Genomic DNA, 21,258 nt, shown 5'->3' on the forward strand with positions numbered 1-21,258 from the left:
TTTTCCATGACTGCAGGAACCCTGAAGATGCTTTGTTCTTCAGGTAAGTTCTAATCTTTGACCTACCGGTTGCTGTATCATCTGTGGTGGTCCTCCCTGTCTTGGATGCTGTGACATCTGTGAGGCAATGCGCATCTGTTGCTGAATCTGTTGCTGATGTTGCTGTTGCTGCTGCTGCTGCTGTTGTTGATGATGATGATGTTGCTTCTGAGCGATGGCAGCCTGCTGCATGTGTTGCAGCCTCAGCTGGGCCAAGTTGATCTGTCCCGAGTGCTTACCTGGGTGATTGTGACTGGGAGAGATCTGCTGACCAACCATCATGTTGGTTGGAGGAGCAGTATGTGATACTTTCTCAATAACTAGATTGCCTGCACGAAAAAGGAATGAGTGTTTCAGTCAAATTTCCAGTGCACTTAGAAAAAGTGTGTAAAGGCATGTTCATACCAGTTTGATGTAACTAAAGGACACAAAAGTAAAAAATATTTGCAATGCTGAATTTTCATCAAATGCTGAATGTGCCATTATCTAAAAAGGTTTCGAGAGCTGAATGAGATTTTCGATTACAAATAAAATGAATTAAAAAAAAAAAATTACTTGGCTTCTGAAACACTGAAAATGATTATAGTAACATTTTTTAGACTGCATGTTTCATTTAAAAATCATGTCTTGTATGTTTTGGACACCACAAAGGAGTGAAAGGGCCTTCAGTCTTGGTGTAGTTTAAAAAAAGTCCATACCGAGGTTAACCACATTCTTGGCCCAGAAGGTGGGGTCGCAGAAGAATCGGACTGCTCCATTACTTTGAGGTACTGGGTCCACACGGGCCTTCATAATGAACCGTAGCTGGTATGTGATCTACAGTGTTGAGAAAGTCCAACAAATAAATTAAGAAAAAAAAATATATGAATAAATAATAAATTAAACAACAATGTTATTAGCCTTTGAACTCAGTGTCGCCAAACAGAAATACTAAAATAATTGTTTTCAAACAGGTTTCCTGAACACTCCCGTGTATCATGGGACAGATAGCCCAAATAATCCTGCCCCAAATTCACGCTATTCGTTGAGCCAATGTTGCGGTGTCTGGATGGACAACTAAACGAACAGAGCAATGTTTTGATATTTATGCATACTTTTAATATAGGCATGTAACGATACACACATTTCACTATACGATGCATAGCCTCACGATACGATACGATCACCCACAAATGTTTCGCTCAAACTTATTTAAGGATTTGACATAAATGTCTTTTAAATCATAAATGCCACAAAAGTGTCTGACAGATTGGCAACAAAAAGCAGCACTGCATTTATTTTGTTTGATTATTGAGAAAAACTAACATGAACTCACAATTTTCATGTTTTTCTTGAGAAATAAGTTTGTCTACACTAGTCATTTATATTTGTGTAGCACTTACACATAGTACAATACACAGTTTCAAAGCAGCTTTATAGAAAAGCATGCCTTGTTGTCTGAAAGCCCCCTGTGAACAAGCTGAAGTGACTGTAGCAAGGAAAAAAATTCTTTCAATGTTATTTAGTGGTGGAAAAAAAAAAAAAAAATGAGGAACCTGACATCTGGTTTTAAGATACATGTACATAATCCAATATTATTTAGCGGCTTTAGCAAAAATCGATCAGCACACGTAATATTTTTTTGCCCTCTTCCCCTCGTTTCACTTTGCATGTAAATTTAACCGCCGTTATTACTGGCTTATAACATGTGCACAAGTGTTGTTCTCAAAGCTGTTTACATTTTGAAGTCAAAAGCAGATAATTATAAGTTTCATGTAATCACTGGTTTTTTACATTGTTGGTTTTTTGAATAGTTATGACTCATAACTTATGACTTATAACTTGCGGTGCATGTCTCGCTCAGTGTCGTCTGGGAGAGGCAGCAGTTAAACTTACTGCAGCTGTTTCTGCCTCACAAATCAACAGATTTCCGCGGTGATGTCAGCGTAAATAAAACAACATGTTTGATTAACTGTAGCACCAGGACATGACACCGTTGTTTGGCAAATTTGACAAGCTGTACTGCTACAGCACAATCTACTTGCCGTTTGCAATCGATCTTCTTGACTATGTACTGTAAGTGTGCTGCTCTGTTTTCCTGCGAGCGCTCTGCGCCGCCTCTCACAGGAGGAGATTGTTCCGCAGCTCTCAATATTGCGCTGATTGGTATTAATTACACTATAATGTGTTATGTATCGTATGATACATATGGTATTGTATAGTGAGCATTGTATCGTACAATACAATACGCTACAATAATTTTTACACCCATATTTTAATAGTATGTCCGAATCCACAGTATTCATAAAAAAGCGAGAAATACCCAAATTACTTACTACATCTGCGAGATTCTGAAGTGCACATCCACTAAACAGTTTACTATCCCATAATGCCATGGCAGTGAGGAGACGTTATACTAAAAACACTGAATTAAATAAAAATGGCAGAGAACTGCAATTTGAAGTGCTTTATATACCAAGGAAGTTGTTTCGTGTGTTTAGATTGTACTTGTTTAATAAAACCGGTGTAAATAATTTTGGCAGTTGTTGTTGGTACATTATATATTTGAGTCACGGGACAGTGCCCACATTCCCAGATGAAGTATGCCCGGGAATGTATTCATACTCCTCACCTGGATACCTAAAGAACATACTTTAACCGCCGAGAAGCACTTTTTTTATCAAATGCAGTACATAATCTGACAGTATGGGAATTCGGACACAGCCACAGAGTTTATACTTTTCAAATGGCTTTCCTAGAGCTGTCTTTACATATTAAAATGTGAAAGGAGAAAGTTTTTTTAACAATAAACATTTTTTTTTAAAACAGAACTGTTATTGTTAGAAAGTTTAGTGCCATTTCAGAATATACATTTGCAAAAACTGCACCTAAAAGAAGAAAAGGAAACAGCTCTTTTTTGTGAGAGTAATAAGCATTGTGGCTAACCAGTCTCTTGCTGTAGAGCAGGGCTGTGCTGCTGCCATTGCTGATGGCCCAGTTGGTGAAGTTGAGCACATGGATGATCTGCTGGGCCAGAATTCCGATGTCCCTCTGCTGGTGGATCAACTTCACACTTCTCTCTTTGGTCACACTCTTCGTATGGTGATGGAGGGAACAAAGAATAGAAGAGTTACATATTAGGACTGACTGATCAGAAGTAAATCCATGAAAAGGACAGGGACAGTGGAAGGACTGCCCTCCAAATTACAACTAGTTGGAAATAATTTTTGCTCTGATGGGGCAAAGTCAAAGAAGCCTATCATCACTTTTGAATTCCAAAGAAGAAAGAAAGTCATACAGGTTTGGAACAGCATGAGGGTGAGTAAATTATTACAGAATTTTCCTTTTTAGGTGAACTACCCCTTCAAGATTTTTTCACCCCTTATTTAAGTGGCTTTATCAGTGGCGAGAATGACATGACACATGACAAGCGTTGCAGAAAGCGTCACTGAGGGGCGAATTTACAAGCTTGCCGTGCAAGAAAGTGGGAGGAGTGCACAATAAACATTGAAAACATGTATTTGGAAGAGAACAAATGGCAATTGCTTTGATTGCAGAAAATAAAAAGAGGACACGTTTATGTTTAGGACTTAGCGTTTTTTTTTTTTTTTTGGTGAATGTAATTAATGTAGTTCAATAACTGGGGTCTCTGGATACTCGGAAGCGATAAGGTAGTAATTAAAATAAATTATGAGACATTCAATCTCTCATAAATTTGGACAGTTTTAAAATATTTCTTGTAGCTTTGTACTCTCAAAGATACCATTTCTGTGAGGCAAAAACGTGTGTGAAAAACACTCTGGTGTGAAGTTAGAGCCGAGGTTGCACTGACGTGTCACTTCATAGACTTTAATGTATTCGGCAGCGCTGACGAGAGTCATGTGAAATCCCCTCAATGTGTAGAAACATCGGTCACTTTTACGCATTAATAGCTCTTCCGCCCTTTTCTCTCCATGATGAACAAGGTAGACTCACACACCAATGCTGAAGTAAATGAACAACATGCCCCTCTCATTCAGTCTGTCAGTCGGTACATGTACCAGGTCATTCAGTTTGTTTATGAATGAGAAGTTTCACGAATGCCGCTTCTCACTGTGCACATACTGCTGTAGCCAAGCACACGATTGGCCGTAGCAGTAACCAATCATGCGATCTGCCTCGGTTGGACATCGATTTAAGCACACGATTGGACACTGCTGTAATCAATCATGAGGGTGTAAGCACCCTTAACCGCTGATGTTGTTTCACAATGCGCAGACACTGGCAGAGATTAAACAATACAAATTTGTGTATTTGACTCCTATTCCGAGTCCCGATCGTTACCATGTTTTTGTACATGTAACAAAAACCTTGCTAGAAACACAGTCAAACCGTTTTATTATGCTAAAATATTTTCCAGGACAAATAATTATTTTCCAGGACATTTAGGTATTTTTCTAATTTTCCATGACTGGAAAACCGCACTGCAAAATTCCAGGTTTTTCAGGATGCGTGGGAACCCTGATTTCTTTACCCCAGCCGCCAAAAGCAGAGACTTTGTTACCAAAAAAAAAAAAAAAAAACACAGAATTCTATATTTTTTATTATTTGCTTAATTTGCTCAATGCAACTTTGCTTTAATTGAAGCATTGCAGAATTTTAAAGTTGTGTTAATAAATTCAGCCGGATTACGGATAATGAATGTGAGACAAAACCTTGCGTTTCTTAAATTTAAGCTGATGGAGGGCTACATCTGGGGCCTATAAAATGAAAATGCGTAGACAGAAACTAATAATAAAAGTGGTATTGTTATTATATTTCAAAAATAAGTGAAAAGACCAATAATATTGCATATTTTAACCCACTGAAATGCTCATTCTACATTACAGCATTGATTTTGAGTTGGATGTAGATGTAAATTTACATGTATCAACAACAGCAAGGTTATCTATAACATCTATAAAAAGTAAAAAGTTAACAATTTATGTGGCTAATTTATTCTAACAGTGTGACCGAGTTGAAACTCCTTTCATCAGGTTCTTATTGATTCAAATTAGTAATCTCTTGGAATTTCTGAAGGTAAACAAAATCAGTTACATTTTCTTACACTCAAACTAAAATATTTTAGCCTATTTTTTTTTAGGATTTACGCATTTCTATTTCATATCAAAAAAATCTTGTAGTTTTAATTTGCCCTTAGGAAAATTTAAATGTATTTATTTATTTTTATAGTTTTAACTGTGGTATTTGTAAAAAGACCATATTATGCACATGGAAGCATGGATCTTCTTCACTGGTATTTTCATAATTACAAGCAGTGGGCCTAATCTAAAAACAATAAATACAAAATATAAACATTTAAAAGTTGTAAGAAAAATGTATTATATTCCCTCACTCCCCAAATGTAGCCTAAATTTAATAGAGCTGAAGTAGTGATATGATAATATGTATTATGAATCTATTTCTGCCTAAAGTACAGTTAGTGTTACTATAGAAAATTCAAGGGTGGTCATGTAGAATTCTGTGACGAATTCAAATGGTTTCCACGTCTCATGCCATGCTTCTCACTGGTTCTCGCAGCGCTGCAATGATAAGAGGTGCGCGTTTAACAGCTCGAGACCGGTCTGTGAGAAAAAAAACTTACCTGCTTTGCACTCACGCTGCTCTTTCCATTGAGCCATATCCACCTACAGGTGCATTATCGGAGGTTGTGACTTCGTCTGTCTATTTGATGCTGCTAAACCAGATACTTGAGAAGCATCGCTAGAATTGAGAATCAGATGAACCGCGGTACAAATGCATACCAACCCATATAATGGAGTCCAGATAAACATTTGAATGCAAACAGGAACTTGACAATAGATTTGATTAACATGACTGATAAACGCCCCTATTTGTAACCTAACGCCCCCTCTCTGTTAATTTGCTCTCAGCACCCCCTGGCATCCTTTGTACACTAGTACCGCCCCGATCGAGAAACCACGGATTAGATGAATCCATATCTAATATCCACTTCTTTATACAGATTATCTAGGTGTTTCTTCCGTTTATATCATGTACTGTTAATATCTTGCGGTATCATTTTTATCTTGTCATATTTTCATCAACAGTGTGCTTTAATGAAAGCATTAATTATCGTCATGATGCGCCTTTTTTTCATCTCAGGTTAATGTTTTCGTCAGTGATTTCATGACGAGATTATCACTGCATTCAATACACATGAACACTAACATAATTGTTTACATTTGTCAATGATGATTAATAAATTATGTCTGTTGAAAAACAGCAATCTGTGATATAATGATGCACCATTTTATTTGTTATTTGCTTGAGAACAATTTTGTCGTCTATGCCAATATTGCATTTGGCATTTATATTTAAGCATTTGACAGATGCTTTCTTCCAAAGTGACTTCCAGGGCGATTAAGGTATACATTTTATCAGTAGCTATATACAGTAGGTTTTCCCTGGGAATTGAACCCATGGCCTTGGTGCTCATCACTTGAGTTCCATCATGCTGATCTATGTTAATGTAACTATAGCACGAGAAATCAAATGAAGTGTTTTATTGTATTTGTTGCCTTGAGTCCCATGTTCACTCACCTCCAGCTGCTGCAGTAGAGCTTTGCCCTTCTTGTTGATTTCATTGATGAGAGTAAAGACTGCAATCTTTATTTCATGTTCTACCTTCTTATGCGTCTCAGCAACTTCTCTGATTCTAATGGGATAAAGAGAGAACAAAAGACATTCAATAGCTGGTTTTCATTATGTGCACCTGTTTTTACCCATTAAAATAAAGCAAGAATGAGACGACTTCTTTAATCAAAGCTTAACATCATTAATAGGCAATATACTATATATAGCATATATAATAACCTTTCACATTTTTTGCTCTGATTGTGGGGAAAATCTGGGTTTAAACATGGTCCAATTTGATAAACAATGATAAAAGTGCCAGTTGAAAGCATTATCAAGTTCTTTAAAATGCTTAAAAACAAACATGCAATGGGTGACGGATGTGGCATACAATTTGAATGTCCGCCATTCAAATTTTGTGGAAATCTGCAAAGCTTTCAGCAGAATTTTGTGGGTGTGGATTCCACATAGGCCTAGTCATTAACTGTAATTCTCAGTTTTGCAGACAACTGGTGGCAGGGTGGAAATCCTTTTGACCAATAAATTTAAATGTCTTTTCGATGAGGATTTTTAACAACATAATATATTCACTACAGGAATTTCCATGACTTTTCCATGACTATAAAGATTTGTTTTAATTGACATGATTTTTCAAGGCCTAGAAATAAAAATGGTAAAACTCCCTGATATTTCCAGGTTTGAGAACCCTGTGGGAAGGACGCAACAGAAGCGCTACCTGTTTTGAACCTGAGATGCAGAGAATTCCACAAAGTTTCTCTTCTCTTGCAACTTAGCCATGAATGTTTCTATGATGCCTTTCTGGTTTTCAAAAGCTTCCTCTAGAAACTGGTACCTGCAAATCAGAAGACAATTTTACATTAGTTAGTACACAACTAGTTCTGGGACATCTTTCATTCACATGTCACATTCATTTTAAATGTGTTTTTGGGTTTGGTAAAAAAAAAAAAAAAATAAAAAAAAAATCAGTGGAAAGGAGAATGCCAACTTTCTAATAAATGATGTACATATAGATGCCAACATGAATACCACACAACTAAACAGACTTTCCATGCAGTCCATGAGAAATTTTAAAGGGATAGTTCACCCAAAAATGAAAATTCTCTCATCATTTACTCACCCTCATGCCATCCCAGATGTGTATTACATTCTTTCTTCTGCTGAACACAAATTAAGATTTCTAGAATAATATCTCAGCTTTGTAGGTTCTTACAATGCAAGTGAATGGGGGCCAGAACTTTGAAGATCCAAAAAGCATATAAAGGCAGCATAAAAGTAATTCATACGACTCCAGTGGGTTAATCCATATCTTCAGAAGCGGTAATGATAAGTGTGGGTGAGAAACAGATCAATATTTAAGTCCTTTTTTACTATCAATTCTCCTCCCTCCCCAGTAGGTGGCAATATGCACAAAGAATGAGAATTGACGAAAACAAAAGAAGAATGTGAAAGTGGAGATTTATAGTCTGTTTTTCACCCACACTTATTTAGCTTCTGAGTACATGGATTTAACCACTGGAGTCATGTGGATTACTTTTATGCTGCCTTTATGTGCTTTTTGGACCTTAAAATTTCTGGCCACCATTCACTTGCTTTGTGTAGACCTACAGAGCTGAGATATTCTTCTAAAAATCTTTGTTTGTGTTCAGCAGAAGAAAGAAAGTCATACAAATCTGGGATGGCATGAGGGTGAGTAAATGATGAGAGAATTTTCATTTTTTGGGTGAACTATCCCTTTAATGAATTCTTTATTGTGAAAATATTTATGTAGGGATAGTTCACCCAAAAATAAAGAAAATTGCCTCAAAAAAATAAATAAAACAGCCTCAGTTACCTTTCACTTTCATTGTGTGGAGAAATAAAAAGAAGCATTTTGATTCTTCAAAATTTCTCATCTCATGTTCCACAGAATAAAGTCAGTTTTGGAACTAACACTTTAATGCAATGCTTTTGTTCCAAGTACATATTCCCTCCTCTTTTAAATTTTCTTGATAAAATACCTTTTCAGACATTAACAATTGATTTAATGTCCAGCAGATGAGGAGGATGTTGTTGTGGTTACTGTAAACAGACCTGTGCTCTTTATGTTCCAACAGTTGACAGTCTCTGCAGGTTAAAGTGTCACATGTCTCACAGAAGAGCTTCAGGGCCTCTTGTTTGTGCACCGGACAGAAGACGGGTTTCTGGCCTGACGTCCCGACCGACTCTACAACACAGAACAGAGCCAAACTCATCTTCTGCTTCTCATTTCACTCCCCCTCCCTATGCCCTCAGTCTATGACTACCACATGCTTTCATACCCCCTTGTGGTAAGTGGGTTAGCTCTAATGAAAACAGTACAGACCAAGCAAACGACTCACTTGAAACTTTGCCTGTTGCCATGGTAACTGTACTACGAGTCATACGCTCAACCAAATCATCCAAACTAAAGCAGGACTACTAGAGCAATTCTGCATTTTTTTACTTTTTATCTTTACTACATTAAGCAACGGAAATGATCGTATCATAACTGCCTTGCAAATACAAGCAATTAAATATGAAAATCAATTACTGAAACGTTATTACGTTTTTTATAGCACATACCAGAAGACACTTCCTCTTTTTTGCGTATTTTATGGTCCTTGGTGAACTTGACCCTTTGATGTGCTTCAATGCACGTTTTACAAAGCCACTCCCCACATTCTACACAGAATCCAACAGCAGTGGCATTGTCTTCACAGCTGGTGCAGACCTGTTACAGAGCAAATATAAGATGCATTCACAACATCTCTTAAAATGTGTATGTATCCACAAGCCTGATTTTAACTCAAAATCAAACAAAAGAAAAGAATGCCAGCTAACACAGCAAAGTTCAATCTAGGGGCGTGAATCTTTGTATTGAAAGCAATTTGATTTGATGCATGATTAATTCATTTCAATTTGATCGAAAACACCGTACAGTGACTCATTTTTGTAACGTAACAAGGGATGGGAATCGTTAGGAATTTAATGATTCTGGTTCGGATTCAGATTCCACTTAACGATTCTGGTTCCTTAACAGTTCCAGTAACGATTACAGTAGTTGTTAGTTTCAAGTCTCACAGGTCTAAAGTCACATGACATAAATTTAACAGTTCCAGAGACAGTTTAGACTGTTCTGTTGTCTAATGTTGTACTTCAAGCTTGTAAGACTTCAACAGTTCTTATTTTATTTCGAGTTGTACATTCATAACTTGCACATCAGTGTAAGATTAATACTATACCGGACTAGACCGGAAGCGTTGTATGTTTTGCGCTTTAGATTCAAAAGAATCGGCTCATATGAGTCATCCTTTCGTCAATCTGACTTTTCTGGAAGCACTGTGTGTTTCACGCTGTAGATTCAAAAGAACCGGCTCATCTAAATCGTTCTTTCAGAAATCGGACAATACCGGAGGCGCTCTCTGTTTTGTGCTGTAGATTCAACAGAGCTGGCTCAAAAAAGTCATTTGTTTGTGTGTTTTACACTTTTGACCCAGTAGCAGAAATGCGCTGCTGGAAACACTGTCAGAGTATTTCAGTATGGTGTTCCAGCCGCATCGGCGGAAAATTCACGCAGGGGAACCGGTAATGGAACCAAAAGTCACGAAGATCATACAATTCTGGTATTTTGTAAAGAATGGAACCGGTTCTCAGTTCCCAACCCTAACGGTAACACTTTACAATAAGGTTCCATTTGTTAACAAAATTAGTTAACATGAACGAACAATGCTTTACAGCATTTATTAATCTTGATTGATGTTAATTTCAACATATAGTAATACATTTCAAAAGTTGTACACTACTGTTCAAAAGTTTAGGGTCACTTACTCATTATTTTATTTTTTTCACATTTTAGAATAATAGTAAAGTCATCACAACTTTGGAATTATAGAAATGGAAATATGGGAATTATGTTGTGACTAAAAAAATCCAAAATAAATCAAAACTATGTTATATTTTAGCATCTTATTTTAGTAGTCACACTTTGCCTAGATTTTGCAGCAATGTACTCTTGACATTTTCTCAACCAACTTCTTGAGGTATCACCCTGGGATGCTTTTTAAACAGTATTGAAGGAGTTCCCATCTATATGGGCACTTATTGGCTGCTTTTCTTTATTATTCAGTCTAAGTCATCAATTAAAAAAAAAACAAAAAAAATTTTAATACAATTTTAGTTTTGTAATTAAATAAATTAATATGTTGGCACAATTATATTTTGTTTACAAATCTAATTTCAAACATTTAAGCATACACCTTCAGATCAAAAGAAACATTTCAGGCAAGTGACCCCAAACTTTTGAACGGTAGTGTATATGTTAGCATTAGTAAATGCACTATGAACTAACAACGAACAACTGTATTTTTAGTAACTAATATTACCTATGATTAATAAATGCTGTAAAAAATATATTGTTTACTGTTAGTTCATGAGACGTAATGCAATAACTAATGCTAAAAAATAGAACTTTATTGTAAAGTTTTACCTTTGTAACTTTTTACAATTAATTTATTGTATTTTTAAAATACTTGCCCTAATTACATTTTTAGTCGATTATTGACCAACACAAACGATTTATTATTTACAAGTCATATTTCAAGATTGTTGCAGTGGCATCAAGATTTTTAATTGATCCATTGAGAAAAATAAGGAATCAATTATTACACCTCTAGTTAAATCTGTACAGTGCTGATACTGACCTGTGTAGCATTCTCCACTGAAGTGCTCGTGGCCTCTGATGTATCCTTGACAAAGTAATTGTCCACTATGTCAGTCTGTTTGTACTCCTGGAGACACACCATACAACGCATGACGTTCACTGGAAGAAAAACAACAGAAAGGTTAGCAAAGTCGGAGCACTTAAAATAGAATGTCTTGTCAATATCTTGTCAATGTGAGCCAAATCAAAGAGTAATCAATCTTCCGATATACTATACACAGGGGCGTCGTGCTATTATTTCTTAATTTTTTAACTGAGATGCACCAGTAGAAGACCTCTAGACATGGGGTTTTCAAACTTTTGATGCCAAGGACCCCCAAATATAACAATCACCTTGCAAGAGACCCCCTCACTTTTTTTACTTGTGTATAAAGACCAGAGAAAAATAAACAAACAATTTAAGTATGATATTATAAAGACAATTTAAATAATTCTCTTTTCTATTGTTAGTGTACTAAAGCTCAAATAAATGATGAAAATATTATCTGTAGGGATGCACCGATGTTTCTGACAATTACTGACCAAATTAAAACAATCGGCTATAACCATCAATATAAACCACTGATCTCAACCATTGGTTTTTCATATCGGCGTTTGCATGCTTATGATCACATAAGCATGAAAGCACTGTATGAAAAGACGATGGTTTACTTATAATTAATTACGTAATTTATTGTGTTAAGTTTATATTCATTTTTCTGTGTGTAATATAAAGACTAAAACAAAATCGGTAATAAATAAAGCATGTCGAAATGCAGAATATAAATTTGTAAAGTTCAATCATAATATGTAAAATTTTTGTTCTGTTGTTTAGAACTGCAACAAAGTTATATACAACAAAATATATTGTTAGAAGAATAAAATAGATCTTTTAGCTTAAGACATTTTTAAAGCACGATTACAGCAGCAAAATAGTGATTTGATGACAAAATAAGGGGAGTAAGTGGCATATTATTGGTATTGGTTAGTTTTTTGTTAAAATCGGTATCGTATAGGCCAAAACTGTTCATATCGGTGTCTTCCTAATTATCTGGAAAATATTTAGCCTACTTTGTAGTAAGCTGACAGTATATCTTTTTTTTTTTCTAAACAATAATTGAGTAATGTTCAATATATAACCATGAAGAGAAACATTTTGATTAAACTGAAGTGGTAATTTGTTAAAATATAGTTTTTACTTTTTACATTTGTGAACTTTTTTCTTGATATAGCATATGTAGCATTGCAAAACTGCAACTGAACTTGACAGCTAGTCATTCACTTTCACTGTATGGAAAAGTGCATGTTTGACATTTTGAGAACTCCTTTTGTGTTCTACAGGATAAAAGCAAAATATTTTGAAGTGTCATGAATAGATGATAAACCTTTTTTAACCTACAATAATCATGTCACTTAATAATCAACTATTATTATCAATCAATCTCGAATGTGCTCAATGGGGCATGTATGTGTGTATGCTCATCATTGAAATTATTTTTTTTGTGCATTAAAATACTCTGGCAAAAAATTAGTAAAACAAAATCCCTTCAGTCCATAATCAGGATGTGATTAATTCAGTCATAGAGCCGGCTAACATTAAACTGGGGTATTTTTATAATTACATTTCATTTTGACAATTTATTATAAAGGCTCAAACTTAGTGAAGGAAAACATATGGCAGAAATAAATCTTCCCGTTGGAAATGTTCCATTTCTTACATTAAACACAGAATATTAATGCTGCATATGTCATGATGACGACTTATGCATCTAAAATCCAAAAGGGATTTTGATTGATTAATAATTCATATGGTGCTATTAGCCATTACCACCATGGACCGTAATAACTATGAGTCTGCTCTTTGTGTGCATCATAAACCAGCATTTCACCACAAAAAATGCTCCATTCATAAAACTGATTTAATTTAATTTTAATCTAGTTTTAAAATGAGATATGGTAGGATTGGAAAGTCCCCTCCCCCCTTTGTCAAATGCGACACCCCTCCCCCTTATCTCCCTGACAGCCCATCAATCCCCCCCACATAACTGCAGCTAGAACCAGTGCAATCCAGTATAAGCCAGTTTGCACTGGCTCATACCGCTTTCAGATGGTTTTCCCTAAGCCCCCAGCTGCAAAACCCTGCTGATGATTGGCTGCTGAGAGCAGCTGTAAAAATACTGCACAGAAACACAGTTACTATGTACTGATATTAACTGGAGGTTTGCATGTCACATGCAAACCCCTGTAAAGCAATCAACATTACTGTTATTATTCACAATGAATGTTACAAACCACTGTATTTAGTGTTTACAGATACAGTTACATTTAAATTCAAAATTTACATGGTTTTACAAGACGACTGACATTTTACATCTGGCAAATCAGAATATTTACAATAGTCACATGATAGTACTAACAAACTACAGCATGTCACAGAAAAAAGGTTATTTATGAGCTGTAACATTTCATAAATAAGCAGCAGTGGTTTATCTTAAAAAATGGGTTGATCATGTTTAAATCTCGTTGAAAGGGGGCTTCACGATGTGTCGTAGCAAACAGGTCAGACGGTTACATTCTAGCCGATAATAACAGTTTGATGTCTAGTTAGAAAACAAGCTTGCATAGAAGAAAGAGCTTGTTGAGAATTAACAAGCAGCACATGGTAACTAGTTTTCTCTGTTGGGTTACTGAGAGTCATGCTGATAAAACTTCAAAGGGTGACATCATACATTTTTAATGAAAAATTTCTCCCCTGAGGTCCTATTTTTTTTTTTTTTTTTTTTGCAATAAAAATTCCTAATTTTGTTTTTCAAGAGCACTTTCTCTCTCTGAACTTAACAGTCCATATTTTTACCTCTTCACATGTGAAATAAGAAACAGCTTTCTCAATTAAGAATCAGAATGAACTTTATTGCCAAGTATGCTTACACATACAAGGTATAACAAAAGACAGAAATAACAAAAATTATATACAACTGTTATATGAGATAGATGGCCTGAGGGAAAAAACGGTTCCTGTGCCTGGCTGTTCTGGTGCTCAGTAGCACCGGCCAGAGGGCAACAGTTAAAAGAGGTAGTGGGCAGGGTGAGTGGGGTCCAAGGTGATTTTTCAGCCCTTTTCCTCACTCTGGATGTGTACAGTTCTTGGAGGGTGGGAAGGGGAGAACCAATAATCCGCTTAGCAGTCCGAACTATCCTTTGTAGTCTTCTGATGTCCAATTTGGTAGCTGAACCAAACCAGACAATTATTGAAGTGCAGAGGACAGACAATGACTGCTGAGTAGAAGTGTATCAGCAGTGCCTGTGACAGGTTGAACTTCCTCAACTGGTGAAGGAATTACAATCTCTGCTGGGCTTTTCTCACAATAGAGTCAATGTGGGTCTCCCACTTCAGGTCCTGTGAGATGGTAGAGCCCAGGAACCTGAATGATTCCACTGCTGCCACAGTGTTGTTCAGAATGGTGAGCAGGGGTAATGCTGGGGTGTTTCTCCTTAAGTCCACAATCATCTCCACTGTTTTGAGAGTGTTCAGCTCCAGGTTGTTTTGGCTGCACCAGACAGCCAGCTGTTCAACCTCCCTTCGGTATGCAGACACACTGGCATCCTGGATGAGGCAGATGACAGTAGTGTCATCTGCAAACTTCAGGAGCTTGACAGAGGGGTCCTTGGCGATGCAGTCATTGGTGTACAGGGAGAAGTGTAGTGGGGAGAGCACACATCCCTGGGGGGGTGCCAGTGCTGATCGTACAGGTGCTGGAAGTGAATTTCCCCAATCTCACTAGCTGCTGCCTGTCAATCAGAAAGCTGATGATCCACTGACAGATAGAGGTGGGAACAGAGAGTTGGTTTAATTTAGAGAATAGCTGGAATAATGGTGTTGAAAGCCGAACTAAAGTCCACAAAAAGGATCCTTGCATATGTCCCTGGTCTGTCCAGTTGTTGCAGATTATGATGCAATCCCATGTTGACTGAATCATCCACAGACCTGTTTGCCCGATAAGCAGAAAGGGTTCAGTGATGTCCTTCAGGTGGGCCAATACCAGTCTCTCAAATGACTTCATGACCACAGACGTCAGAGCGATGGCTCTGTAGTCATAAAGTCCTTTGATCTTGAGTTTCTTTGGGACAGGGATGATGATGGAGCATTTGAAGCAACAGGGAACTTCAAACTGCTCTAGTGATCTGTTGAAGATCTGTGTGAAGATGGGGGCCAGCTGGTCAGCACAGGCGTTTAAGCAGACAGATGAAACGCTGTCTGGGACTGATGCTTTCTTTGTCTTCTGTTTCCAGAAGACCCGGCACACATCCTCTTCACAGATCCTAAGTGCAGGTTGAGTAGCAGGAGGGGGAGGAGGAGGGTCACAGGAGTTGTTGATGTTTGTGTGAAAAGAAGGTCAGATTAGGTGTGGGGTGTGAGACTGGGCTTTTCAAATCTACAGTAAAAACACATTCAGGTCGTCAGCCAGTTGTTGATTCCCTAAAGAGTTGGGGGGTGGTGTCTTGTAGTTGGTAATGTCTTTCAGGCCTCTCCACACTGATGCAGGGTTGTTAGCTGAAAACTTGTTTTTCAGCTTCTCAGAGTAGCTTCCCTTAGCCACTCTAATCTCCTTTGTCAGTGTGTTTTTGGCCTGATTTTACAAGATTTTGTCCCACATTTCTGTAAGTATCCTCTTTGGCCTATCGAAGCTGTCTGAATTTTGCTGTAAACCATGGTTTGTCATTGTTGAACATTAAATAAGTCCTAGTAGGAATGCACATATCCTAACAGAAACTGATATATGATGTCACAGTCTCTGTGAGCTCGCCCAGTTTGGTGTCTGCAGCCTCAAAAACACTCCAATCAGGGCAGTCAAAGCAGGCTTGTAGTTCCAGCTCTGCTTCATTGGTCCATCTCTTTACAGTCCTTATTACAGGCTTCGCTGATTGAAGTTTCTGCCTGTAGGTTGTAAGAAAATGAACCAGACAGTGATCAGAGAGTCCCAAAGATGCTCTAGGGCAAGAGTGATATGCATCCTTTAATGTTGTGTAGCAGTGATCCAGTATATTTCTGTCTTTGGTGGGGCACGTTATATGCTGTCTGTATTTTGGCAGTTCACGGGTGAGATTGGCTCTGTTGAAATCGATGAGAATAATAAGTGAGTCTGGGTGTTGTTGCTCTGTGTCTGTGATCTGTTCAGCCAGCTGTTGCAGCGCTGCGCTCACACATGCTTGTGGAGGAATGTAAACACCAGAATAAACAATGTAAACTCCTGCGGCAAGTAGAAAGGCTTACAGTTAATAAAGAGTGTTTCCAAATTAGGACAGCACATCTTCTTTAAAGTTGTTACATCTGTACAACAACTTTCATTGATGTAAAAGCATGTTCCACCGCCCAGATAACGTGATGCGAACCGCTCTGAACAGATGGAAGCCCAGCAGATGTAATGCACTGTCTGGAATGGCTTCACTCAGCCAGGTTTCTGTGAAGCACAAGGCAGCAGAGTTTGAAAAGTCCTTGTTTGTACAGGTGAGACGTAGTTCGTCCGTTTTGTTAGGAAGAGAGCGGAGATTCACTACATGAATACTCAGCAGCGCTGTTCGAAAGCGAGTATTGACGCTGACTACCACCCCTGGAGTCGCGAGTTCGAATCCAGGGTGTGCTGAGTGACTCCAGCCAGGTCTCCTAAGCAACCAAATTGGCCCAGTTGCTAGGGAGGGTAGAGTCACATGGGGTAACCTCCTCGTGGTCGCTATAATGTGGTTCTCACTCTTGGTGGGGTGTGTGGTGAGTTGGGCGTGAAGCCTCCACTCGCGTCTCCGCGTTAACACACTCAACAAGCCACGTGATAAGATGCGCGGATTGACAGTCTCTGACGCGGAAGCAACTGAGATTCGTTCTCCACCACCCGTATTGAGGCGAGTCACTATGCCATCATGAGGACTTAGAGGGCATTGGGAATTGGGCATTCCAAATTGGGGAGAAAAGGGGAGAACAATTTTTTTTCTTTTTGGACTGGGAGGAAGTTTTGAGATTTGAAACTTAGTTTTCATAGTACATCTTAAAAGATCAAAGAAAATTAGATTCCTCAAAGTCCAAAACAAACATTAAAAAACAATCAATGAAGATCTTAAAAAAAGACAACTACCATAAGGTTTAGTTAAAAAAAATTTGCAACGTTACCGAAAAACTGGGCTCTGCGCGGACTGTGCTGATGACGAAATTTATGTCATGATCACTGTGCACGAGACATAGCGGCAAGCAGAAAACTGAATACTTTAGCCTTAAGAATCTAAAGCCCTATTCAGACAAGATTAGTTTTATATTGGGATGTGGGACCTTCTCAGTATTTTAATCCAATGCGAATCGGTCAAGTCAGTAATTTTTCCTGACTTTTTCCTGACATTTTGTTTTTTTTTGGTTCTCGTGCCGGTAGAAATTATAGTGCGTAATATTAATCCAGTGCGAATTGACGTGTTAGTAAAAAGCTTGTAAACCTGCACTTTAAATATTGCCGTTTCTTAAGTTCTCAGAGTGTCTGAACTGGGTGTTGGTCAAGAGAAGACGCCAGAAAATGCAAGATGTGCTTCATAACTTCAGATAACGCTGGCTGTTGCGTTTGGATTTATGCATGTTTTTCTCAAGCTTTTTATGCTGTCGAGTGTTAATTTACCCATGTAAAAGAGAAACGAGAAGCTTCTGATTTTGATTTGAGCAGAGTGAGTGCGGGAAATTGTGTTGAGCCCCGTTTTGGAACATAAAATTACAATGTGTAGGGATTGTCCATATTTTTAATTCAAGAGTGTAATATTTGTTGTATTTAGCCAGTTATTCCAATCAATTTCTTATGATAATAACAGACACAGTATATGCTCATGTTTAATATTTCCTGCATAATTAATCAGCACAGTATACATTTTCTAATAGGTCAGTTATGCATGACAACAGTGTGTAAATGCCGTAGACACACCCATGTCTGCTTATCCCATGGGAATTGATGGTAAATATTACAGATGTCAGCAGAAATAATTATTTTACGGACACATTTCCAAAAAAATTAATCCCGTCCGAATAGGGCTTAAGACAAATCTGAAGAAAGGAATCACATCAGTGATAAATAACTAGACTTTCTTGACCCTACAGTAGTCCCATCGCAAAATGACATCATAGACAAATTTACAGCTCAAATAATATACATTCTTTAAAATAAATATTTTTAAAAAGTGCTTAAAAAAAAACAAAAAAAAAAAACATACGTTTCACAATTGTTCTTTTAAACCTCTTTAGTGCATGCTCCTGTTTACTTCCATTGTAAGTGCCTTATTGTAATCACAGATTTTACTTATTTTTAAATTACTGAAGGGCAACTGAAAATCAATTTCTGTGGTAAATCGACATTATGCCACAAGTGCGGTTGATAGAGCTTAATTTGTATTGAACCCGGGACATTCCTTAAAATGGCTTCCGGCAAAGAGAAATGGATTTTAGATAAACAGTCAAAATCAAAACACTGGGAACAACGCTTCTGTTGCGAACATAATACGTCAAACTACTTTAACCAAAACATAATTGGTAAAAACATTATATTTTGAAAAAATAATCAAATATCAAAATAATCTCTCAATCCTTCACTGAGCAATGACTAACATTAGCTCTTTATTTACATCTTGTTCATTTCCATCCTGTTAGGCATCCTGTTATGTGTCTTGCCATTGTGTAAATAATCAAGCTATAATTAATCCAATTTAAGCACCTGAGCTTGACCAGAGAATTTTTCTAAAAGTGAGGTTAGTCTGGTTAGTTACAGAGTTTAAAAAGTACTGCATAACAGGAATTACTCTGAAACCACTCCATCCATCCATCCATCAATTAGTAGTCAGGTGGGGAAAAAGAAAACAACTCGTATCTTTGCAAGAACTGATTTTCAAACAAATTTACCTTCAGGCTATCAGAACGAAAAAGTACAGACCTGAAGTATAAAAAATGAGATCACCTTACTAATATGATAAAATATGCTGAAATGTGACAGTTTTTGATTAAATAAGGAAACACTGACCTGATGACATTCTGTTATAACAGTGAAGAGATTTATTCTGTTGTTTGCATAAAAGTCTAGAAAGAATTGATAGCCTCTGGGCTTCTAAATATGCATCAGTATTAAATGATACGGGTGCATTTTGTCACAACAGTCATGATGTAAAAGTTTGTAAAACAGTCAAAGAAAAAACAAAAACTTATACATGCTGCAGCACTAATGCTGAATATTTATTATTTAAAGGGATAGTTAAAAAAAAATCTGTTAAAATTGGCTAGGGATATGCAAAACTACCAATTTTTATTATCGACTAGTGGGTTGGTTGTTTGAACAACTAGTCAATGTTAAGGATAATAATGTATAATTAGGCTCCGCTATGTTCACGTGACCCCTATCAGACGCGTTTCAGAGGTATATACGGACGCCAAGCACAGCACTTCAACAAGGTAACGAACGGCTATTCAACTATTAAATAGGCTAAATAACTATAACATCTTATTGCACAAATCTATCAAAGTAAATAAAGAAATAAGAAAGGCTCCAATACACTAAACTGCTTTTGTGCATCCTGAACACAGAATGACACGCTTCAATGTAAAATATGCTGCAGTGAATTCAAAAGCGCAGAATGCAGGTACACAGGTATACTGCAGGTGCAGGTACACAGAAGATTTAACGTCCAACAGTGATCCTCTTGAAATGTATTGTTGATTCTGTGCTTTGATTGCAGTAACAGCAGCGGTACATAAATAGACTAAACTTAAAGCATTAGAGAGACGAAACCTCTTGCAGAGGGTTTTACTGGCTGTTCTCTCTAAGGCTATGTTCAGACTGCAGGCAAATCAGATTGTTTCTGGCAGATTGTCCGCACAATTAATTGCAAGTGATCAAATCAGATTTGCACGTTCAGACATAACCAACCTATCTGCATGGGTTGCTTAGGTGTACCCACGTGATGATGCTTTCAAAACAGACGCGGGAAAAATGGAGGTGCATCATCTCACTCTCCAAATAAGCGCCCTGTCCAGTCGCGGTGCAGAACTCCTCCGTCACACAAGAAAAACTCAGCGATGGAGGAGACTGGTAAATATTGTGATGTTCCGTGCTGCAGTCACCGATTTTTGACGTCATCGTTTTGTGTCGCGTTAAGAGTGACGCAAAAGACCATTTGAAATCCGATTTGAGCAGCCAGAGGGTCTGGACTGAGACGCATCTGAAAAAATCTGATTTAAATCGCATTTGAAACCACCTCCCGATGTGGTTTGAATCAGATTAGGAAAAATCAGATTTCATGTGGTTTTTTGCTGTCCAGACAATCAAAACTCATCTGGATACAGTCTGGATATGCAAAAAAAAAAAATTTTTTCGGATTTTTAGTGGCAGTCTGAACATAGCCTAAGAAGTTGCATTTCTTTTCTTTTTTTTTGGGGGGGGGGGGATTTTCTCCCCTTTTTCTCCCCAATTTGGAATGCCCAATTCCCAATGCACTCTAAATCCTCGTGGTGGCGTAGTGACTCACTTCAATCCGGGTGGCGGAGGACGAATCTCAGTTGCCTCCGCGTCTGAGACCGTCAATCCACGCATCTTATCACGTGGCTTGTTGAGCGCATTACCGCGGAGAAATAGTGCATGTGGAAGCTTCACGCTATTCTCAGCAGCATTCACGCACAACTCACCACGTGCCCCACCGAGAGCAAACCACTTAATGGCGACCATGAGGAGGTTACCCCATATGACTCTACCCTCCCTAGCAACCGGGCCAATTTGGTTGCTTAGGAGACCTGGCTGGAGTCACTCAGCACGCCCTGGATTCAAACTCACGACTCCAGGGGTGGCAGTCAGCGTCTTTACTCGCTGAGCTACCCAGGCCCCAAGAAGTTGCATTTCTTTTCCAGA

At 37.7% G+C, this 21,258-nt stretch overlaps 1 protein-coding gene across 2 annotated transcripts in view; it reads right to left on the reverse strand.

Annotated features, from left to right (window-relative positions):
* Positions 1-21,258, reverse strand: part of LOC127415011 (E3 ubiquitin-protein ligase TRIM33-like) — a 52,294-nt gene that overhangs the window by 23,337 nt on the left and 7,699 nt on the right. For both annotated transcript variants that reach the window (XM_051653460.1, XM_051653459.1), the window contains exons 2-9: positions 11,352-11,470; positions 9,235-9,382; positions 8,725-8,857; positions 7,370-7,486; positions 6,601-6,715; positions 2,965-3,111; positions 738-855; positions 67-368 (exon numbers count right to left, since the gene is read on the reverse strand). In XM_051653460.1, the coding sequence (XP_051509420.1) occupies positions 67-368; positions 738-855; positions 2,965-3,111; positions 6,601-6,715; positions 7,370-7,486; positions 8,725-8,857; positions 9,235-9,382; positions 11,352-11,470 (1,199 nt within the window). The remainder of the gene's footprint in view (positions 1-66; positions 369-737; positions 856-2,964; positions 3,112-6,600; positions 6,716-7,369; positions 7,487-8,724; positions 8,858-9,234; positions 9,383-11,351; positions 11,471-21,258) is intronic.

Source organism: Myxocyprinus asiaticus, chromosome 24 (genome assembly GCF_019703515.2).
Source record: "Myxocyprinus asiaticus isolate MX2 ecotype Aquarium Trade chromosome 24, UBuf_Myxa_2, whole genome shotgun sequence".
Taxonomy (NCBI): Eukaryota; Metazoa; Chordata; class Actinopteri; order Cypriniformes; family Catostomidae; genus Myxocyprinus; species Myxocyprinus asiaticus.